Raw genomic sequence first — 24514 nt, 5'->3', positions numbered from 1 at the left:
CTGTAAAGAAACGTCATATTTGAAGCGACTTTGCGTAATAAATTATTGAATTCAGCTCGACCTTCCTCTGCGTTAGTGCAAAAATCCACCCACTCATGAATATTAATGAGGGGGGTGGGCCTCATGCGGAGTGACGTCACGCAGGGGTGAGCCTCATGTGGAGTGACGTCACGCGCGGGACGGACAGACATTTCTGGGTGATTTTCGTAGGTAATGATCGTTAAACTATGCGGACGTTACATCAAGGACTAATTCTTCATTCTCACGTCACAACAACAAAAAGAGACATCGACAGCAACACTGACTTCAATTGAGCCTTTTTTATATATAAATACATGGGTCAGTGTTTCGTATAATTCCACACACACACTTGACATCGGGTCATTATCCGCAGGGCAGCCGTTACTACTGCGCGACGCCGCCTTCGCCGTGTTCCTCCTCCGTCCGCTGTTAGAAAACGCGGGGAACGCACAAGGGGCCTCCGTGCTCCCTCGGCCTCGCGCAGTCTGCAGAGCGAGGGCGGCGGCCTCGACACACGTGGGGCGTGCAGGTTGTTCCCGAAACGCCGGTTTCTCTATAAAATACGCGACAATATCCCAAAGCCTTTCACGCCGTGACTCCCACACGTCCACGGTGCAGTGGAAAGTTGGCTCCTGTGAGTGGGGGGGGGGTGAAAATGTGTAAAACGCAGACCGGACCAGACCAAGCCAAATTGCTCTTTCATGCCCTGCAGATCCCATGCCCACATCTGTTTGGCACCTCCAGAGAGAAGCCCTCGCCAACCCACCCCTAACTGCTGAGCCATAAAACTCCTGGTCAAAAATCCAGGTTCGGGCACCACTCAAATTCCAGAAATGTTCTTAATCGCTGCTTCTGATAAAGGTGAAAATTTGGATTTCGCACTAATTTGGTGCTGTGCGTCACCCAGAAACAGCCCCCAATATTAAATCCGCATCCGTCCCGGAGTGAGAAGCGGGGCTGCAGCAAACAGAACATCCCAACGCGTGGTTATGACTGCCAGAGAGTTCAGCATCGTCCTGGAGAACCAGGGCCCTTTCCCTCGATGGAATTCCACAAATCGCAAATGAACACATTTGTATTTTGGAAGCAATTTCATCAGAATCTTCAACTGTGTTCAATTGCATTTGTTATTGCTATCAGATTCATATGTTTTGGTGGACATCCATGATTTAATTTACTCATAGCCAGCGTTGGGATTTTTGGGAGTGGCCTCGTAAGAAGTGAAATGCAATGCAACCAACATTTATTTCCCGATGGAGACGAACAAAATGCAGACGTTATCACAAATCCCATTAGCCTTGCTTTCCCCTGTGCACGAGTAATCTCATCTCGCGGGGTATCTTTAGGTTTGCATGGGATACCTTCAGATCAGCTGCTACCAAACTGCAACATTCATCCCACAATGGGCCTTCAGAATTAGTGGTGCGGTGGCTCGGATGACCTTTGCAAGTGACCCAATTTAAAACGTTCACTCACGCGTGCGTGTGTGTGTGCGTGTAGATATGTACATGTTCTCTCGCGTATTCTATCGGATTATTTTTCCCTGGCAGCTGCGGCGTGGCGGTTATTTTCACGTCAAAGTGAAGCCGGGGACCCGGAGTCGAAGAAACAACCACGACCGTTGCGCTAGTTTCACCCAGTTTCACGTGCGACTGCTCCTCGGCGCATCGCGGTGAACACTTTTGTGGATTCAATGGATTGTCACGACGAGGTGGGTGGGGTAGGGGGTGGTGGGGGTGTCGCGATTCGATTCAAGGATCGATTATTTTTAACCGTGGCAAAAGTAGCATCTCTCGTTGTCGCAGGGGTCAAGGAGCCGTTACATTAAATGCACACGAACTTAAAATCAATTCACGCACAATCAATTCACGCACTACTCTGCAGGTGTCGCATTTGAACGCACCACCACTTGCCTATCGGGCGTGCGATGCAATGGTTAACGCCTTCAAATCGCCAACGACGCGAGTTGTGCGATTCACGCTCGCTCATTTCTAGTCTCGGATGTGTCTCCGACACGGCGGTGCACATTTTTGTTGTTGTTGTTGTTGTTGCGCGTCATGGGTAGCCCAAATGAGAGCTTGTGCACAATTCACGTACATTTGATTAAGTCGATTCCCATGCGGGCGACGCGACGCACCGCATCGCGGGCGACGCACCGCATCGCGGGCACAAAAACGGATTTTTTAAAATTATTATTAATCAATGGACGCGTTGTTACGACTGTACACTCGGTGAACAAAGCCACCTCCCGTGCGTCCGGGCCACCAAGAATCTAAGTCGAGGCTGAGCTATAAATACAGCTGTTTGCAAGTGCTGGGCCACGCTCGCCAGACATGGGGTCAATTACAATGACAGTGATGTTCGCGGTCATCGCACCGAAGCTGCGATGACAAATCAATACAAATGACGATATTAAAGGACTTTCGGATCTGGCGCGAAGCCCATCCCCCCCCCCCCACCACCACCACGAAATGCCTTCGGTGGTGTTTACCCTTTGCACAAATGCAAGTGGGAAGTCCTCACTCCGATGTTTGGTAGGCAACAGGCCCACAGGTGACGGGGGGGGGGTTAAGGGGCGGCAGAGCCGCGTTTCCGCGTGGTCAAGACGGAGCGCGGCGAGCCCGACGAGTGCGGCTCGGTGCCCTCCCTCCTGCCGACGAAAGTCCACGGGCCAGAGCCAATGCTGGACTTGGTACCGCCGCGGGGTCGACCCGCGCGTCGGTGGAACTCCATCAGCGTGCCTTGGCGAAGAAATATCAACGCGATGTAACTTTCCAAAACGTGCCTTTCATCAGGTTTACTTTGCGCACGGAAACAAATGCAGGTTTTTTTTTTTTAGAAATTATGGTGGCACCGGTAGTGATGCAGGTAGCGGTACAGCCCGTTTTGTGAGTAGATCCACTGCTGGATGAGGCCCTCCCCATGCCGTGCACGTCATGCGAGTTATTTGACCTTCACCACGTTTGTCAACGGGGGTTGGTGAAGGTGTGCTGCATAGAGGGACAGTACAACTCGTGATTTGCCGCAACGCCCACTGCGTGATTCCGCAATGCAGAATGCAACCCAATCTTTGCGAGATCTTGGACGTTAAGCAGAGTTCAGCCTGCACAGTGCTTGGATGGGTTACTACCATTCACAAACAGGTTGTCATAGGGGCCTGCAGGGCCAATAATAATGCCCTTGAATTGCTAATGAAGGTCTCAAAGACGTTTTCAGGATGGTCCTGCGTTTGGAAATTTGGCCAATTCCATTTGCGAGCGGTATGCGGGAGGAAATCGGGAGTACCTGGTGGAAACCACGCATAACAAGGGACGTGAAATGTCAGAGCTCCCGCACATTATATTCAATCCACAGGCAGACGCAAAGCACTGGATCCCATCTGTGGATTGAATCCATTATTGTGCTGCAATGCCCTGGGGCACCTCGCAGCCTCGCGAGGGATACAAATCTCTGGCCTGGACTCATGGACTGACCCCGATGTGCAGGCGAGTGCTCAGCGATGGCTCCTCACAGGTTCGCAACACTCTTTAATGGAAAGTGCACAGAGTAAGCCCCTTGCGCCGCCAATCCCTCGCCACGCCGGCACGTCGTACACCGCTCCCCGCGACGCCAGTGCTGTCCCAGACACTTGGCTCCCGTAAGATCCATTTACATAATCGGTCATCTCACTCCACAAACTGTACATCATCTTCACACAGCAGTCATCTTTGTTGCCACAAGCATTTTTTTGCGAACAGTTTTTTTCGTTTGTTTGTCTGTTAAGTTAATGTATATACACGCAATGTCAACCCAATGTAAATGTCTCGCACACCGCAGGCTTCACGATTGGTGGAGAATTGGCCATTGAATTGCTCCCGCCCCTCTCGAGCACCGCCACTTAAACGTTGGTTGATATCGTCAGGGAGGCCCAGCCTAGAGGAGGAGGGGCGGGCAAATGGGGCGACGTTCCCCCGGGCCTCGCACCAAAGAAGGCCCCACAACGGGCCTCTTTCGTTCACGCCAACCAACAAGGGGGCTGGCTCCCCCGACGTGGCATTCTACCCGGGCCTCCAGGAACCTCTCGGCGGTCCTGGCAACGGTCGCCTTCTCTGTTGTTGTTTAATAAGGGAATTCAAACGAGCTTTGAAATACAAACGGTCAACGGATCTGTGCCACGGCGACAAGACTTCGGCCTAAGTGAGCAACTGCAATCAGTGCGCTTTCTCTCTGTCGAAGAATTCACGGGACAGAGTCTCGTTTACCCTCCCGGGTTCGCAGCCGAGCCGAGCCGAGCCGCTCCACCTCGCGCTGCAGTCCGAGACGATCGCTCTCGCACCCCCTCGAAGCAGCGCGGACGCACAGAGCAAATCCCGAATGTCTGGCCCGGTCCGTGCGGCCGATGTCGCGAAGCGGGAGACCACGCGCACACACGTGTCACTGCCAGGGGCGAGGAGGGCGGATGGACGCTTGCGACAGCGTGGAAGATGAAATGAGAAGGTGGACGGGCGTGGGTGGGAGCTCGGGTCAGAACGACCCCACGACCCTGCCGCATTTACGTGGCGAACGGGGGGGGGGACAGCAAAAAGGATGGCGGCTGCACGTGCTCGCGAGAAGTTCATCCCGCCGCAGGTAAAACCGGCTCAAGCTTAAACGACTGATCGTATCGTGGAGAACGCGCTGCAACTCTCCGCTCGTTTGGAGGGCCTCTTGTCGCACGAGCGTTACGGCTTTCACAGTTGGACCCTGGAAGATGGATTCGACTCCAAAGGTCGTTATCGGAGGCAAGGGTCGTCCCACGAGATGTTCGCCACGGCGCCGGGCGGTGTCGCGGCCCTAAGTCTCCGGACGTCCAGTGAAGCGTTTGTTTCCAACTCGTGATTTACCCGCACTTTTCGACGTTAGATTTCGCCAGGCAGGCGAACCTCGATTGCGACAACACGAATCTCGCGGGGTAACATGATTTATCTCTCGGACGATTTCTTTAAAACAAACTCGAATATCGGGCTATTTCATCCATGGCAAAAACAAAAAAAAAGTAACTCGCGATCGATACATTGGCGGGCGATTTTCAACGTCGCCTTGAAATAAACGATAGAGCTTTTTTTGTGTGGGAGCTGCTTGTCCCTAGCGGCAGCGGTGATCTGGGGGATGGCGAGCCTCCGGCCGGGTGAGCCGTAGGCGCCGGCGGCCCAGCTCGATCCTCGTGCTCGCGGTCCCGGCACGAGGGCCACGCGCGTTATGCGCAAATTCAAAACCAACTCTCGGTCCAACGCCGCCCCAAAACCACCCCTCCCCCCCCTCGTCGTTGTTAGACTCTTGGTAGAAACTAAACTATCTCTGTTTTTTAATTATCATATGCACACAATATTGGCAATTCTTGATATTTTATGAAATACAATTCTCTCTTTTTTTTGTGTTTTGTGCTGTAATTTAAAAACAGACGTAAAACAAATTCTCCTGTTCCCCCCCCCCCCCACCACCCCACTCTTTCTCTCGGCTATCCGACTCTTCGCCAGAAGAGGGCTGTCATTTTACGCCAAAACTCAAAACATGGTACGCCGCGGTTTTGAGACCACGGGCCGCGCGTACTCTACAAAGTCGTCGATGAGAACGGGCCAGGCTCCTGCACGCACAGACGCACGCACGAGAGCACACGCACGCACAGGTGTACAGGGTTAGGTGTGAGCTTGAAGGCTTCGGAGGTCAGGTCGTGTTCCAGTTATTTGGGGCCACATCTAAGCTTGGGTGGTGTATTCTAAAAAGGGGCTGCAGCCTCCTGGGAGGTCCTCATGAGCAGCACGAGCCGCACTGTCACGGCGTTATACGTTAGGTTTTGGCTCGTGGTGGCGTTGTGTGCGGGGTTGCGTTACGTCCGAGTAGCGATGCTCGCAACGAGCAGAGGAGTGGGCGGATGAAAGGTGGCGCATCCGGCAGCACACGCGGTGCATGGGCCAGTCATGTCAGGCAGACCCATTGTGTTTTAGGTTCAAGTTTATCCGACGTAAATTTGAAACCCATGACGCCTGGGTCTGACCTGTGACTTCTTATCAGCATACCTTAGACACTTCATGTGGTCACTAAGTGCACCTCGTCTGATACAAGAGGTATAGTGATGTCACTCAGTGGCGAATGGCGGGTGTTGATTATGAGCATACGGGAGAGGGGGCGGTCGTGCAGTGATCAGCACTGAAATATGATCCTGATGCTTTGGGTTTGCGTCCCAGGCCATGGCTAACATCAGTCGCAAGTGATATCTGAACCGATCGTGCGCCTCCCCTAGGCCGACCTAAAATGAGTATCTGTATGCTGTGCTGGGCTGAATAGGTACTCTCTAACAGCACTTGCCCCAACGTTCTACAGGCTAAATGGGCGATCGTTCTCTTCCGCGTGCATGTACATCTCTGCGCAAGTGTCCGTTTGACGAGGTCTTGAGATGCGCTTGCATTTAGACGCCACATTGAAATTATTATTATTTATTACGCTTGTTTATCCAGCACAGCTAGAGTCTCAAGGCTCTTTCAGGAGGGTCACACCGAGTTTTCGAGTAGGGGGTGGGGGGGGGGGGGGGGCGATGAGGCTCGGTGCAATCCCGATCGAGTCGTTGGCAGGTGATGCTCTAGCGCTGGGCCCACCTTCCTCGTCGTAGTTGGACATGTCGTCTGCGATCATGTTGCTGAAGTCAAGCAGCAGGTTCCACGTGTCCCGTGAGATGGCGCGCTTGTGATGTTCCTGCGGGGCACGGCGTCCGCACGCACGGCTCAACGGTCGCCAGTTCCCCACCCTGGCAGGGGGAGGGGGCCCTCCCGGAGCTGCGTGGGGTGCCCGCTCAACGTTTGTGCGGCCCAGGGTTTTAATTAATTCCGGGCCGGGCCTGCACGGGTCGACGGCTCAGGACGCATCTCCGCACCCGGGACGCCACGTCTGGCCGTGGCTGCCGCTCCACACGTGCCACACGTGCCACACGTGCCACCCTCCCCCCCCCCCCACTCAGGTCTCTCCCGTCGAACCGTAAAATATCCGGCGAGAGATTAACTCCTGGTAGGCCCCATGGGTGCGTCCGCGAGCCCGAGCCAATTTGCTGCGCGACCGATTTGCTCTCGAAATCACCGTCAAGCGAATCACCCGGGGAACGGCTTTGTCCGCGTCTGGTCGAGTTTGTTGCACTACAAGGACTTGTCTGGCCACCCCCTTCACGGCAGCAGAGGCCCCCACCACCACCCCTTGGTTATCTCCGCCCGTGGCCACATCACGATTGCAACACAGTCCGTGAGTGCGTCGTGAAATGCGTCGCTTACAAATCGAGCACGCGCGAAGGAATACGCGTCGGCGTGCGGGTAGTGCGTTGTTAACGGAGTTGCGTAACATTGCGCAGCGTTCACGCACAACAGGCGACATTGGCATTTAGCTGCTGAAGGTATTGCCACACACAAAGAGTAGAACACAGTCTGGTGTGTAACATTGCACGGCATTACACTCCCCCTGTTGTGCAATTCTGTGTACTGCATGACTTCTCCCCTGTGAGAGATCCCAAGAGATGCCCTGTCTAGTGATGTCACACCCAACGTGTTTATACCAAACAGCACATAGCAACAACAAAGTACTTTATATATATAAATACTTACGAGCAAAAATTTGTTCCACAAGTCGAGAAATTTGAACTTGCCGGCGAGTATTAAATTCCAGTACGCGATCGCCATGTCGAGATCTGTACAGAACACGCAGACACACAGTGACACACACGCACAGTGACACACACACACGCACACACACAGTGACACACACACATGCACAGTGACACACACACACGCACAGTGACACACACACACAAAAAAAACAAAGATCCCCCATATAGCCTTAACAGACTGTAGGGGCAAGTGCTGTTAGCGAGCACCTATGAAGGCCGGAACGGTACACGAGGGGGTGGGTGGCCAGCACCACGCCCGACCGCCTTTGTCTCCCTAGTGGCAATGTTTACACACCGCACCAGGTACTCATTTGAGGCTGAGTCGACCTAGGGGAGGCCCGGGACCGGTTCAGATAATCATCACTGGTGTTGGCCGTGAGCGGGAATCGAACCCGGGTCGCCAGGTTCATAGCGCAGCGCGCTAACCGCTACACTATCGCTCCCCACCACACACACGCACAGTGACACACATACATACACAGTGACACACACACAGTGACAGACACACACAGTGACACACACAGTGACACACACACAGTGACACACACAGTGACACACACACAGTGACACACATAGTGACACACACACACAGTGACACACACACACACGCACACAGTGACACACACATACACAGTGACACACACACAGTGACACACACACAGTGACACACACAGTAGCACACACACAGTGACACACACACAGTGACACACACACAATGACACACACACAGTGACACACACACACAGTGACACACACACACAGTGACACACAGTGACACACACAGTGACACGCACGCACAGACACACAGTGACACACACACAGGCACACGCACGCACACATGCACACACCTGCACACACGCACACACAGGCACACACACACACACACAGTGACACGCACACGCACGCACACACATACACACACGCACACACACACGCACGCACACACAGGCACACGCGCGCACACACAGGCACACGCGCACACACGCGCACACACAGGCACACGCGCACACACGCACGCACACACACGCACGCACGCACACACGCACACACTGACACACACAGTGACACACACACACTCACGCACATACAGTGACACACACAGTGACACACACGCACGCACAGACACACACAGTGGCATACACACACACGCACACACGCACGCACACACGCGCACACACACACACGCACGCACGCACACACGCACGCACGTACAAAGATAGAGATCCCCCGCATAGTTTCACAGCTGTCAACCCACACGGTTTAGCCCCGTATTCTTGTACAGGGAATTTGAGTTAAGATCCATACGGCGTACAGCCGTTTCAATACGGGCAAAACAAATGTCTACTTGTTTGTGTTTCTCCCTTGCGATGGGACTTTGTAGGATGAACGTTGAGATTTATAAGGGGCACGAGGTGACCGATAAGGTGTGAATTGGTCTGTAATAATATAGGGCACTGATCAGGGGTTGACAGCCATGTAGTTTACATAAACTGTCGGAAAAAATGGCATTAGTGAGCACCCATAAAATATGTCACGGTGCATGAGGGGGGGGTGGTGTGGGCAGCACCGTGCCCGGCCGCCTTTGTTGCCCTCACGCTGATATTTACACACTGCACCAGATACTTATTTCAGGCTAAGTCGACCTAGCAGTGGGCCAGGAATTTAAATAATCACCACAGCAGTTGAACCGAGTTTGAACCGAGTTTGTAGCACAGCACGCCAAGCACTACGTTACCACTTTACACACACGTTACCACTTTACACAAAGACAAATATTTCCCGTATAGCCTTAACAAACTGTGAGGGCAGGTGCTGTTAGCGAGCACCTATGAAGGTGGGTGACCAACACCACGCCCGGCCGCCTTTGTCTCCCCAGTGGTAATGTTTATACACCACACCAGGTACTCATTGAGGCTGAGTCGACCTAGCGGAGGCCCATGACCTGTTTCAGATAATCGTCACTGGTGTTGGCCGTGAGCAGGAATCAAACTTGGGTCGCCGGGTTCATAGCGCAGCGCGCTCACCACGGCACCACGACTCCACATCTTTACGCGCACAAGCAAGCACAGACGCGAGTCACTCTGAGCTGGCTTCGAGGTAAAACAATTTCACAAAAACGGACAATTAATTAAGAAATGGAATCCTCATTCTTCAGCGTTGCAGCGCTATCGTGGCTCGCTGCCAGTGGGGCTCTATCACAATTGCATTAGGGCTTTCAATCTGAATCATGTCGACACCGCAACGGCTGTAACATTTATTTTTAGTCGGTAACAGCATGGCCACTCGGTACCGCGAGGACAGCCAGCGCCGTGCCGGACGCGAGGCAGCTCCGGTGATCCCGCGCGACGGTGTGGCATCGCTGTCCAACGGGTTGGCGCGTAGATGCCACGGGGGAAGGGCATTCCACGTGCGCACAATCTCGCGACAGCGTCTCGTGTAGTATTATTATTACTGCTACGTTTGTTTACCCAGGAAAGAGTCTCGAGACTCTTTCAGGAGGATCCTACCAAGTTTGTGAGTAAGGGGGGGGGGGGGAGGGGGGGCGATGTTGTTCGGTGTAATCCCAATTGAGTCTTTTGCAGGTAATTTTCTAGCACTGGGATGTTTTGCCATTACCATTTAAATTCTGTGTTTGCTTGTTTTTTTTAACTATGGTAGGAAACCGGAGGACCGAGAGTAAACCCATGCGGAACAGGGAGAGAATATCCAAACTCCATGAAAAAAAAGCCACCCGAGTTTGGAATCGAACCCACGGACATTTTTGCCGCGGGGCACCAGTTGCCACCGCTGCGCCAGCACCCTGCCACCTGAGTTAACGCAGCTCCTGTGCACGGCGCGATGCGTGCCGTCCGCCACGAGATGGAGCCTCTTTTTTTAATTGAGCGAGTAGCCACCGGTGGTGGCAGTGACGGTGCAACGCACAGCAGCCAGGCTGCCAGGCTCCGGTGTCTCTCCGGTGACTTGACTGGTGCCAAAAACTGCCCCAGCGGCTCCCTCCTCGAATGAACGTGGGACGCTGCTCGTCTGCTGGAGTGCACGCGTGAGCACGCACCTCTCCTGTCAACCCACTGCTGGACGAGGGCCTCCACAGTCCCTGCCGAGGTTTCGGTGAATCGGACGGCGGGCGGTTGCAGGCTCGCCGCCCGGCGCGGAGGTTGACGTCTCAAATCCAGCGGCTGCCCTGATCAATGGCTACCGGGTGCATTTACCCGTACAAAAAACACGCAGTCTGCTTCAGAGTCGACGTTGAATATCCCATGAGGTCATTGCATGCCCGGCGGCATGGTCCGAATTCGAAAACAATCGCACCGCAAATTACTCGACTGCACTTTTGCAAAGCAATCATTTGCACCCCCTGTTGCAAAAACTTGGCAGCACCCTCCCGAAATGGTCATGGGACTCGGTGATACTTTCCATGGCACAAAAGCAGAATAATAATAATAATAATTCAAAGGATAACCTCGGCACGACCTGAAAGCGATCGTCGGCAGAGGCCGCTCCTCTATCCCGCGAGCGCTGCCCGCCCAGTCTGGCCGACCCGTCGCCGCGCGCGAGTCTCACCGAGGCTCTTCTGCCCGGGGTTCTTGGCGAAGTTGAAGGTGAACTGATAGAAATCCTTGAACCGGACCTGGTCTCGAAGCTCCTGCTCCAGCCGCGGCAGCAGCGCTTTCAGCTTCTCCGCGCTGTCGCACCTGCACTCGTCCCCACCGAGACCACACCCCCACGCGCGTCACGCCGCGTCGGGGCGCCCCCACCCCCACCCCCCCCACCCCCTCCACCCGGGGCCCGACCTCCCCGCGCGTGGCTACGGGGCGCCCCGGGGCAAACGTCTCACCCCAGCTCCGTCATGCCCTCGAGGAACTCCTTCTTGGAGAACTCGCATTGTGTGGCCGCTCGCAGCTTCCACGCCACCACGAGGACGCTGATGCTCGCCGGGTCCAGGCGCAGGTCCTCGCAGAACTGCTGCACGCCATCGATGCCGATCTTCTCCTCGTCCGTCGGGTCTGCGGGAGGGGAGGGGAGGGAGGGAGGGGAGGGGAGGGAGGGAGGGGAGGGAGGGGAGGGAGGGGAGGGAGGGAGGGAGGGGAGGGAGGGAGGGAGGGGAGGGAGGGGAGGGAGGGGTGGGAGGGGTGGGAGGGAGGGAGGGGAGGGAGGGAGGGAGGGAGGGGAGGGAGGGAGGGAGGGGAGGGAGGGAGGGAGGGGAGGGGAGGGAGGGAGGGAGGGAGGGGAGGGAGGGAGGGAGGGAGGGAGGGGAGGGAGGGAGGGAGGGAGGGGAGGGAGGGAGGGAGGGGAGGGAGGGAGGGAGGAAGGGGAGAGAGGGAGGGAGGGAAGGAGGGAGGGAGGGAGGGGTGGTCACTCGTGGCACTCGGAGGAATTGCACATCCGGTCACGTGCTGGTGGATTTTGGAACCAGGTGGTGATTCTTAACTTGATTGGTTTTTGTTTTTGTTTTACCGTCTCATGAGCATTGTTCGTTGTCTCGCTTGTACCGGCCAGGTGGCACAGCGGCGGAGCGAGCAGCTCGCAATGAGAGCGATGCGAGTTCAACTTCCGGTTGGGGGGAGGGGGTTGACTCGGCAAATCATCCCTCCGGGGTCGAAAATATGAGCACTGTTTTGAGGGGAAATTAACAGTGGTTGGGGTCCTGTGGATAGACTCGTCAGCCTGCCTTGCAAATGGGGAATTTCCACCACTGGCTCAGGAGTGTAAACGCGAGATCAGCGCGTCGCCTCAATGCTCCTTTTAACAGGAAATCACCGTGGTCTTCTTTGCGGTTGTCCGCTTGGCACGCCGAATTTGAACATCGGCATATCATTGGCATTTTGTAATCGCAGGTTGCAAATAATCGATTCTCTAACGCACGCAATACGACGCAAGGATCGTGAGCGAGAGAAGTAACGTTTCAACCCGCGACTCGCCGCGGCGCCATCTGCGCGGTGCGCGAGCGGCAAGCGCAGCCTCGACCTCGACCTACGCTGCGAGATCCGCTCCGCCAGCGGCCGAGCAATTAAACAAATAAGTATTGCCCCTTTCCTGTATGCTCTTAAACGGCGCCAAATGGGAACAGATGTTTCGCTAAAAACACTCCCACCCCCCCCCGTACGTCGGCAGCGCCGAGCCCCTCTGCACTTCAAACACCAGCAGCGATTCATGGCGCTTCTAAGCCGCCGGTTCAAAGGTCACAAAATCTACGCAGGCCATTTTTTTTGTCTGCACGAGCCAATTTAGTGAATTTCTCTCTCTACCCGTCTCATCGTTCCCCCCCCCCTCTCTCTAACTCCTGCCCGTGGTGCGGCAGTGAGATTGTGCCACGTCGACAAATATATATCACTAGCCTTTTGCCCGTCCAAGGACGGGTGTATTGCAGTAAATCTGAAACTTCCAAGCGAAAAGCAGAGCGAGACGTGATAGTCATTGCATCCATTCGTGTGCAATTTGTAAGGGCGCCGTGACACAGACTTATTAAATTTTAAAGTTATAATCCCTTGTTCATCGCAAAGTCTTTTTTGCTTTGATGTCTCAACAGCATTACGGAGATCGCGTGACGTGAGGGTTCTGCCTTTGTAGTGAGGGTTGTGAGTTGATGCCGAGGAGGGGGGAGGAGGCGCCTCGCCCCCTCCATGTGGAGTGACGTCAGCCGCTAATTATTATGAAAGGGGGGGGGGGTGTCCGTTTGGAGGACGTCATCTGCTCAAGATTATTAATGAGGGGGGGGAGGGGTTCGCCATGCAGAGTGACGTCACCCGCTAAAGATTATTAATGAGAGGCGGGTCCATGTGGAGGACGTAACCTGTTCATGATTATTAATGAGGGGGGGGGCTGGTCGATGTGGAGTGACGTCACGAGCGTTAAGGACAGACATTCCTGGGTGATTATCGTAGGCATTGCGGTTAATGAGCACAGGTCCAAAGGCCCATATCGTCAAGTTTCCGGCGACAAAAGAGCACTTTTACATTTGTGATAGATCAGTGTGAATAGGTTTTTTTTTTTCTAATTGAGCAATGTTATTATAAAAACTTGGGGAAAGAGAGGTGATGAGAGCGAGTTTCAAGGTGGAGCAGTGCGAGAAAAGAAGCAGAAAATAGAGTTGTGCGACATGGTGGCTGTCGCTGAACACCGTACGGATGAGATTAGATGGTCTGGTAGACCCGGAGTCCTCGGCATGAGTGGAGGAATCGGCGAGTGAGGTGTACGGGAACACGGGACGTGGCAGTATCCATAGGCGAGTGGACAAGGAGGGAACGCGACCGCTGGCGATACATCGGCGAGTGGCTGACCACTCTACTTCGAATTGTACGTACAGTAAAACCTCGGATTGCGAGAATAATTCGTTCCTGAAACGTGTTTGTAATCCAAAGCACTCGTATATCAGAGCGCTCGTATATCAGTTGTGATCACGTGGCACTCGGCAGACAAAGCGCATACGTACACTGCTCGTATTGCAAGACCCTCGCTCGTTTATCAAATGAATATTTACTTAAACATTTTGCTTGTCTTGCAAAACACTCGCAGACCAAGTTACTCGCCAAGGTTTTACTGTATGCTGAACCTCTTTCGCACCGTACGTAGCCAGCCGCGTTCGTCGGAGGTGCGGGGGAAGGACACCAATCCTGTCCACCGTCCGCCGGGCCTCGGCGGTGCTGGTACCTTTGTAGCGGTTGTAGAGCTGCTCCAGTCGCTTCCTGTCCACGGAGCTCTTGACGCTGTCCTTGTAGTAGACGTCGGGGTTCTGGAAGTAGTTGTCGATGGCCAGCTCCAGCTTCCAGTCGTTGTGCGCGAGGCAGGCGATGGCCGTTTTTTCACTCGTTTGCGTGAACGCCATGAACTGACGCACTTTCTCCTTCTGAGTCGACTTGAGCTTGTACTGCACGCGGCACGCGGCACGCGGTCAGCATCGCCGGCAGGGGGGGGGGGAGGGCGCGGGGGGGTCCGTCCCCCCGGGTCACCGCCTCTGCTGTAACCGTAAACGCGACTCCGGAGCCGGCCCAAACAACGGTTCGGCTAACGATGCTCTCGTACTTGCCGGACCACAAGAGCTAAGCAGGGTGGAGCCTGGCTCCGAATGGAATGGCAGGCTGCCCATAACCTAACTCGACATGAGGTGGCCACCTCGCAACCCAACTCTACACCAGGAGATGGCAGTGCAGCAGTGGCTTCCTGAATCCATCTGTGCGGAGCTGCGAGCGTCAGCATCTCGTATACGCAGACTTTTGTCCGAAAACTCCAGTTTCCTCCACAAGGCAAACACTTCTGAATGAAACTGGCCAAGCAGCCCAATGCAGGACCCTCCTGAAACAGAGGCATGAGACTTCAGCGAGACTTTCTTGAACAAAGAAAGGGCATTATTAATCATTAATACTCCAGAATGTAAACGAAAGGCACCATGCAGTCTGGGAAGCCCAGACGGCGCTGGTTGTGAATGGTGGCAGCACCGATCAATAATTCAAGCTGAATATGGGAATGCTGAGTCTGCCTTGTGCGCCGGGCTGAGCGCGTGTGCGGTGATCAGCAGCTGGAGAGAAGTTTATGGGAAGTGTCCTCATGACGTGTGCGAGTGCAACGCGATACACTGGGACATTGCGCGCATATAGCATTGCGCAATAAATTATACGCCGACCATCGCTGCCGCGTCGTCCGTCTGCGCACAGACACGGTGTCCCTCCAACCCATGGGACTCGCGGAGGGAACTCGCCGCCACAATTGCCGCGGTGACACCGCAGTCGCAGAAGCAGCCTCGTGAGAACGGTGACCTGCCCCCGCACGCGTGCGCGGAGTTCTCAATCCACTGCCGCGTGAGGGCCTCGCCGCGCGGGTCGTGGGTGTTATACTTCACCACGGTGGTCAGTCCGGTTCACGCAGCCACGCGGCCACATCCGACGGCCTGTTTGTATGCGGTGGTCGCCCAAGCAAGCACCATCTCAGCCCAGCCCTGCTTATCTTCTGAGATCTGATGAGACCGATCGCCACTGTGGGTCATTTGGCGAGGGGCTTTACTCCCGTTTAGAACACATTTTAATTCATACACCGCTCGGAGTTTTTTTTTTGTTTAACGCTCGGCCCGTTTAATCGACCGCAAACCCGTTTTCAGTATTCAAATCAAATCTAAATTACGTCCGAAGGCACAGTCTCCGTGAGCTCCCATCACCTGTCAACATTCTGATTCAGCCGATCGCGCGCGCGCGCACACACACACACTTTAATTGCGTTTGGTCAGGGGCGGCAATCACGCACTGTATGCGTACGGTCCTGTTGGGGCTCGGCAGCAGTGCGGCCAAGCTTAACGCAAACAAATTAACGTAACGAGCTGCACGTAGTTGCCCGATACCGTAAAGAGCACAAGGCACATCCCTGTGGCACCCCAGGGTGAACAGGGAATGTCTGTATCCGGGCCACGCAGCCAGTCGTACCCACGACTGCCCACCATCACCAAGTTCCTGAACAACAACAACAACAGTCGCCATTCGCCGCCGACTGGTGGTGACATCCCCACAGTGCCCGCGCCTGACGAGGTGCGCTTTGAGGCCACGTGACGTGTCGAAGGCTCGACACGTCAGATCCAGGTGTCATGGGTTAACTGAACTAACTGGCAGATGCAGCACCTCTGCACCCCACTGTGCAGCATGTTGGCATAAGCAGGTACACATACACACACACAAAGAGCACCAATAGAGTCAATACTAGACTGTTGGGGCAAGCGCTGGTAGCGAGCACCAATTAAGACCACCAATTAAAACCACCAATTAAGACTATCATGTGTGGCCAGCACCAACCAACCAACCACCCAATATTTCTTCCCAGTGCTAAATGTTGACACGCCATACCAAACACCTGTAGTTAAGGCTGAGTCAACCTTGAGGAGGCCCAAGATATTCTCGGACACTGCTCGTCAATCAAAGCTGTCCATGGCGCAAACCGAAACTCGGGGAGCACAGGTCGCACGGAATCCTGCAAACCGATGTTTACCGCCTCCGCAGAGATCAACGAATAGCAACAATTTCCCAGCGTCAGCGTCTCGTAGCGGCGTGTGCGTTTTTTTGCTTACGTGCATGGGTCTTCCGGTTCATCACCGAGACACCCACCCCCCTCCTCCTCCGCTCAATCACCTCCTCCTCTCGCAATTAAACGATTCAGAAGGGGCCTGCATTTTTAATAGGCGACGGGCCCCACGGCAGCGGGAGGCGGCGGTAATTATTACGAGGCCAGGCTGGGGCCTCAAACCGGCGACCGCAGGAGACACCATCCCTGCAGCAGCTCCCTGCAGCAGCTCCCTGCAGCTGCAGCAGCTCCCTGCAGCCCTGCGTCTACATCCCCCTCTACAACTCGGCTGTCACCATGAGTCCAGTTCAGTCGACGAATCCACTGAACGAACGTCGAAGCAGACTCTTTTTTTGTGTGTGCGTCTGTGTGCGTGTGTGTGTGTACGTGTGTGTATGTTGGGGAGCGGTGGTGTATTGATTAGCGCTACGCTGCTGTGCTATGAACCCGGCGACCCGAGTTCGATTCCTGCTCACGGCCAACACCGGTGACGATTATCTGAACCGGTCCTGGGCATTCCCTAGGTCGACTGAGCCTCAAAAGAGTTCCTGGTGCGGTGTGTAAACATCGCCGCTGGGGAGACAAAGGCGGCCGGGCGTGGTGTTGGCGAGCCACCCCATCGTGTGCCGTTTCCAGCCTTCATAGGTGCTCGCTAACAGCACTTGTCCCAATAACCTGTTACAGGCTATATGGGGGATCTTTGTCTTTGTGTTGGGGTAATAATTGGTGGCCGCCCGAGAGAACTCCTGCAAGCCACTCCAAGCGTGACACGGCCGATGATGCCGCTAACATCACCAAACCCAGCCGATCGTCTTCTGTCCAGCAGCACGCTTGCGAACAGATGATACTTTTTTGTTTAACATTTTCCTGTTGTCCGATACGTTGAGTAATGGACCCGATATAATCAGTGGAGTAATCAACTGCTCATATAATTGGACATCCCAGCTCTCACTTACTCTAAACACAGCACGCAGAAATCGCCCTTCCTCTGTGTGTGCAGAAGCTGCTCATGGACAAGCTTTATACGTCCTCTTTCTCTGTCCGCCACGGACTCTCTATTTGAGAGAGAGTAAAAAAAATACCGTATTGCCGTCCCCTCTCCCTTATGTTGTGCACGGAACTCCAGTGGAGAATAGCGGGGCAACCGCCTAAGCGGGACCGTCATCTGTGCAACGTAAAAATAAACTCAAACTCTCCGCGCCCTGTCGCCATCCAACCTCTGAATACCTCCCTCCTCTCCCCCCCCCGCCTCAAAATAATCCTAAACAGAGCGACCGACGGGAATGTTCCCTCTCTGTGCAGCGTCTTGCGATGTGGCTCACATGTAGACGACGCCACATCAGCCCAAATCGTACTGTGCAGCCATCGGCGGACGACGCGACGTAAACTTGCTCGAACTTTTAACGACCAATGGAAGCGATGATGACGCATCGAGATCACCGTCCGCGTTATGCCCTCTACCATCCACCACCCAGCCTGTATTGCGCCCGCATATCCATCCCGCCTGTCTCTGTGTCCACCCACTGCCTGTCGACTGGGCAAAAGGGTGGCGCAGCATTAACACTCGTGCCTGACAGCAAGGGCCTGGGTTCGATTTCAGACTTGGGTGCCTCTCCGTGTGGAGTTTCTATGGACTCTCTGCTCCGTGTTCTTGGGTGCCTCTCTGTGTGGAGTTTCTATGGACTCTCTCCTCTGTGTTCTGCATGGGTTTTCTCCGGGTTGTCCGGTTTCCTCCTGCCACAGCTAAAAAAAAAAATCACGTAGAATGCAACTGGTATCGGTCAAACATCCCAATGCTGAAGGGCTACCTGCAAATGACTCAATTGGGATCACACAGCAGGAACTTCGCCACCCCCTGCCCTCCCCCCCAACTGAGAAATCTTGGCAGGACCCTCCTAAAAAACGTGTTCACTCAGTGACACTTTGCTGGGTAAACAAGAATAATAATCATCATCATATCTGTGTACACGTCCACCACTCTTGTCCCGAAGCCCACAAGTCCAGTTTGTTTCTCCGTGTCCACGTGTCCACCCTGGATGCCCCTGTGTCTACATGTCCGCCCGCTCCGGTCACTGTGTCCAGGGCTTGTGCCATCTGGAACCACGAGTGGCATGCGCCAGCGTGAAAGCAAAAAAGTGCTGCCTTTTTGCTTACACATAGAACTTACACCTGAATCAGGGAGCGCTCTTGGTGTGCTAAATTCTTAGGCGTGCAACGATTCATCGGTTCGCCGACGGAAACCGATTCTCTCATGCTCACGGTACACACGTTAAATTCTGCGTGGAAGAATCAATTATTTATGATTCACGCAGATTACATAACGTTGCACGATAATGCGATCCAGCCTTGTGGCTCAACAGTAGCGCGAGCGGCTCGCAATAGAAAGGTTACGACTTCAAATCCTGGTTAGGGGTGGACTCAGCCCATCATCCCTCCGGGGTCCATAAAATAGTTACCGCTTTGTGTGGAAGTCGCAATGGCTTATTCCTAACAGAGAGCCTCACTCCTGCCAAAGGAATGTGGAATTTCTACCACTGGATTAGGGGCTGTAAAAACAGGGGATGAGCAACGTCTCGATGCTCATTTGAGCGGCAAGAAATAATCTGACCTTTTCGTAGACGTTAATTATCGATTATTAAAATGATTGAAGACCATGAATCGTCACAATTCATCAAATGACGGCGGGGAGGGAGGGAGGGAGGGTGTGAGGGAGGAGGTGAATTTGTTGAAAGCCTGGGAACATTTCTAGAATGGCCCTTTCTTTGCTGGACTCTCATGCGGCTTAATTTATCACGAGACATTTTCCTTGAGAGCTGCTGGGCTGGTTTCGGAGTGGGGATTACCGACGTACGGCACGAGAACTAACACGTGAGCGCAAGGTGCGCCCCTATCCAGAGCTCTCCTCTATTATGCCTAGAGAATCCCTATGAACAGGTTTTGGACAAAGTAAGGGAGAGACGGGGATCTGGCATGCCAAAATCATTCCCGGAACAGCATTCCGGCTGTTCCGGCTGAAGTTGAGCGCCGCGCGTATCGTAGCAGAGAAAGGGTAGCAGAGGTGGCACCGCCGTGCCACGTGTTAACAGCAGAGCACTGCGAGGGGTCTCTTAGGAGAGTGGCACGCACGGCGGTTGTGGGAGATCATTGCAAAAGCGACGAGCACCTCTAGCTGCTCCTTCTTCGCTTGCTCGTTACACGGTGGTGTTCGGTTTGCGCCTTAGATGCCGATTCAGCTGCCGGTTGACATTAGGCCTCGAGTGTCAGTTTTGTGGGAAAATGCGACGCCTCCGTCAGGCAGGAGGAAGATAACCTCTGACAGCCCCGTAAGAATAATAATAATAATGATGATGTCGTTCTCTTCGACACGTTTCCAGGTTGCCCCACGTGTTGTTCGGCATGATGTCTGACGTTTCGCTCTTTTTCCTGAAGACGCTCCCAGCACGTGCAGCGAGACGTCAGACATCGAACCGCACACGGCGCAGCACGATAGCGCGTCGGGGAGCTGTGGAGCGCGACCGCAAAAACCTATGCAGCCGTAAAATACTGCCTTACACGAAACTTTCAATTTTCATTGTTGAATCCTGGAAGTTGAAAATGTGCGGGGCACATCAAGGACACAGTGAAGCCAAAATTAGAGCGCGTTTCTACGGCTGAAGTGGCCGTGCATGGTCGCGAGTGTTCACCGGAGCTGGGTATGCGCGCCCCTCAATTCTGCGCCGCTTCAATCTCATTGTCCGCAAACGCTCCAGGCGCCCGCCAGCACCGCCCTGCAGGCCACAGCACCGAGCCCCCGACGCGCGCAAGCCTGGACAGAGCCCGGCGCGCGCGTCTGGCGGAACCCGGCCGTGCGCCCGTTGCTCGCCAAAACACGGGAGACGCCGCTCGCTCACGGCACCGGCTTGTCGAGCCGCGTTTGCCGCATCCCATTTGCGGAGTTCCTACGCTTTCCGAGGAAATGTCCCGTCCCATCCCTCCTCAGATCTGGTTTATCCTGTGCCCCCCCCCCCACTCAATCAGTGTAAGGCGATATAGAGAAGATCGCCCGTGATATTTCGGCGCCGTCGCTCACACCGAGTTGTCCTCTGTGCCCGCCGTGGCAGCGCCGTGGCAGCGCCGTGCCGTGCCGTTCCGCCGGCCGGGTCTGGCAAGCATGCCTCGCATGCTTGCTCCGCACTGTACCCGGCGAGTGTGTATATATATGGCCGTGCTCTTCGCCGAGCTGTACAATGACACCGGCTCAATCCCTCGGCCAGCCGACACGGGCGGGCTCAAGCGGGGGTCGCTCACGTGCCTGTAAGTTTATTACTAAATAAGGCACAATTTTATTGATTAAAATACCTGAATCAGAGCATTGAGCGTTCCCAGCTCCACTTAGAGGCGCCGTGCAGAATGAAATATTAAAGCCCTGCTGATGGCACCCTTCGGTTTAACCCCCGCAGCGACTGGTTTTCGTTTAAGGGCAGCAAGGTACGCGCGGAAATATGCACCTGTCACAGTGCGTAAGCATGCAGAGCATACACTTTACGGAGGAGCAAATACCCGATTTGCTGGCAGTAACAACATCAATATCTGATGGGGTTAGCAATGGATGGTAGGAGAAACAGGTTCAGAAGAATATCATCTTTTGAATCTCTGGAAGGATGGGGAAGAAAGCACACGAAGACAAAAAAACTAAGGCCAACTTGCCAGTGTCCTCCCGCGCACACACGGCACAAAAACCACCGTTCATGATCAAATTGCAGCGATATCATGACGACACCCGAGCCAGGCTAGGTGACCTTTGATGCCTACTGGGATGGCAAAGGCTTTACAGCAAGCCACAGGACATCACAAAAACAAATATCCCCCGTAGAGCATTTAAAAGACTTAGGTCAAGTGTTGTTAGTGAGCACCTATGAAGGCCCGCACTTGCCGCCTTTGTCTTCCCCGGTGCTGATATTTATCAACCGCACTCGGTACTCAATTAAGGCGTAGTCGACCGAGGGGAGGTCCAGAACTGGTCAAGGTATTCGCCACCATTATTGGTCGTGAACGGGAATTGAACTCCGGTTGCCGGGTTCATAGCGCACCTACCTCTCCCGACAACAACCGCCATTCGTCACTAAGTGGCGGTGACGTCACCAGGGTGCTTGTGCCAGGCTATGTGCACGTTAAAGCCACGTGAGGTGTCAAACGCCCGCTGGCAGGAGGTCACTGGACAGACCCAGGTGCCATGGGTCGACTGAGAGATGAGTGGCCGATGCACCACCTGTTCCCCCTACTGTGCCAACTTGCTGTGTTTTAGCCACCCGACGCTCCACTCGTTGTTTTGAGCGTTACTCCTCTGCCTTCCCTTGTTGCTGGAGGGCAACTGCCTCCAACTGCCTAGTAGCGTCCTTCTCTACAGGGACCAATTTTGACACTGCTGGTCCCAGTCATCGTTAAGTCCACTCAGCTCCACATCCTCTTGTACCACATCACTCCATCTCTTCTCTAGCCCAACACACACACACACAGGGCCCTCTGTGCCATGACAAGTTCAGGACAGGTGGATTATTTGGCCGATGGCTCCTCTGGGGGCATCTACAGTGAAGGCTGAAAGCGTTGCTCAGTTCCTCTGCACATGTGTGGATGAGGCCTCGATACTTCCAGCGGAAATCAGATGGCGAAGACGAGGGGGCATCCTCCGAGATTGAGTCAAGCTGCCCGGCGTCAGGGCAGGGGAGCAGTGTCTATGGGCATTTTGAGCTCATTCAGTGGGGTTTGAAATCTGGAGGGAACTTGATCTTACTGCGAGTTAAGTAAACTTAACGGAAGGGGTTCAGGTTCTGAGTGAAACACACACATGGAGTAGGCATGTAATATCACTGAAATGTATTCTTACACTCGTGATACACGCATAGAATTATGTATGTAAGAATGATTTACTGTTTATGCAAATTATCTGTTAATGCTGTGCAGAGACGGGCGAAACGTGACAGAATATACGAGGCAGGTGACACAATTGAAACAGGACACAATTTACAGTACAAATGAGACAGTACAAATAATACAGTATAAACAAGACTTTACAAAGGAGGTTTTAAAAAGACTGGATTACATTCATTAAATGACAATTCGTGGACGCGATCGGGGAAATGAATCTGTAAATGCGAGTAAGAGACTCAAGTGGCAGGCACAGCTTGGACCCCTCAAACACGCAACTGCTGGGCTGACGTGAGAGGCCGGACCGTGGCCAAAGAACAGGGCCCAGGTGTGACCTCTGACCTCGTGATACAGGGTGCAGTCGATATGCTTGACCCTGGTGTTGAGTCACCCTTGACCCCTGATGGTAGTGTCTGGGGTCAGAATTGAACCCTGGTCGCAGTGTTTATGGTTTGCCTGTGACCCCTTTATTTAGGGAATCAGCTTGACCCCTGTTTAGGATATCCTTTGAACCCTGAACCCAGTGTTTATGGAGCATATCTGACCAAGTGATTAGGGTACATCCTTGACCCATGCCTGCAGTGTTAAGGAGCCAACGTTTGACCCCTGACCCATGTGTTTGTGGGTCTGGTCCTGACTCCGACCTCCCAGCCTCTCACGATAACAAACACTGAGCTAGGCCACAGCCTCGACTCTCTCTATCCACCATCAACTACTACCACAACAACAATCATCATCACCACCAACAAATGTACATCACTAACATCCACCGTGACACCCACCCCCCACCCCCGTCCATTGGGCCTGCCATGTATTCCGGTCGGCCTCACACACTCGTCAATGTGTTGACATCCATGGGCCACCACGAGTGAGGACGGTCTGGGCCAGGCCTGTCAACTCAACATCACGGCGACAGCATCCTGGCTAAAGCACATCACGAATGACAGCCCCAGCACGGCCATCGCTGACATCAACACCGTCCGGATCCCCGTCGCCCTGCGCCCAGCCACAGCAATGCGGGCCTAGCACCGGCGGCAGTAGTCCGGCAGCAGTGCCAGTCTATCGCTACGCGTCAACACCTTAATGGCCATCAACAACTAACATCACCAACATCGTCACCATCACCGCGTACAACAACAACATCAACAACAACAACACAAAGTCCGTCTCCACGGGGCCTGACCAAAGCGGCCCAGCCTCTCCACTCGGCGTCACAGCGACGGCCTCTGGCTTACACATACCGTCACCATCCTCCCCCTGACCGACCATCAACAACAACAACGTCACCATCGGCCACCACCACCACCATCAACACGAGACCCTGTGCCCTGCACACCACCCCCAGGCCCTGCCACAGCCAGGCCGGCTCCAGTGCCCGCCACAACACGCAGGGGCCCCCCCCTCGCTTACACAACGCCGCCAGCTGCCACCACCCCCATCGCTACCAACCCCTTCACCATCACCAACATCAACACAAGGACACACACACACCATCTTCCCCGCACCCGCCCCAGACGCCGGGGCCCCCGGGGCCGATGGACCCCGGCGCGGGGCTGCGAGGATCGAGAGCCGGGGAGAGGGCAAGGGGGTCGTGGGGAGAGACTCCGGACGAGCCGGGGACATGGAGGTGGTGGTGGCGGCGGTGGTGGTGGTGGCGAGAGCACGAGGGAGTTTGGTGAGAGAGACGAAGGGCAGAGAGAGAGACAGAGAGAGGGGTGAGAGAGAGAGAGAGGCAGAGACGAGGGCAGCTCCACTCGCTCACTCACCATGGCGGGACGCGGCGGACGCGGCTGTCTCTCACCCCCCCCCAAGCCGCACGGACGCACATGCGCAGAGCTCGCCTCTACCCTCCGCCTCCTTCTCTACCCTCCGCCTCCTCCTCCTCTACCC

General features: G+C 54.5%; 1 protein-coding gene across 1 annotated transcript; it reads right to left on the bottom strand.

Moving 5' to 3' along the window:
* Window positions 1-305: 305 nt before the first annotated feature.
* Window positions 306-24513, bottom strand: LOC116937940 (DCN1-like protein 1). The gene is made up of 7 exons (XM_032945096.2): window positions 24391-24513; window positions 14333-14549; window positions 11520-11688; window positions 11246-11376; window positions 7623-7705; window positions 6633-6729; window positions 306-5623 (listed from the first exon to the last, which is right to left on the bottom strand). Exons 1-7 carry the CDS (start codon window positions 24391-24393, stop codon window positions 5544-5546), a joined length of 780 nt encoding a protein of 259 aa, XP_032800987.1. The 5' UTR covers window positions 24394-24513; the 3' UTR covers window positions 306-5543.
* Between the last annotated feature and the right edge of the window lies 1 nt (window position 24514).

Source organism: Petromyzon marinus, chromosome 47 (assembly GCF_048934315.1).
Source record: "Petromyzon marinus isolate PM22_M1 ecotype Great Lakes invasive population chromosome 47, UKy_Petmar_22M1.pri1.0, whole genome shotgun sequence".
Lineage (NCBI taxonomy): Eukaryota > Metazoa > Chordata > Hyperoartia > Petromyzontiformes > Petromyzontidae > Petromyzon > Petromyzon marinus.
The sequence above is the reverse complement of the archived record's forward strand: the minus strand, read 5'-3'. Positions and strand labels throughout refer to the sequence as shown.

Excerpts from the sequence above, each read along its gene's own strand:
- LOC116937940 (XM_032945096.2), bottom strand. Across the intron at positions 11,377-11,519 it reads GAGGGCATGACGGAGCTGGG|GTGCGACAGCGCGGAGAAGC; the intron begins GTGAGACGTTTG and ends GGACGAGTGCAG. Across the intron at positions 7,706-11,245 it reads CCCCGGGCAGAAGAGCCTCG|ATCTCGACATGGCGATCGCG; the intron begins GTGAGACTCGCG and ends TGTTCTGTACAG.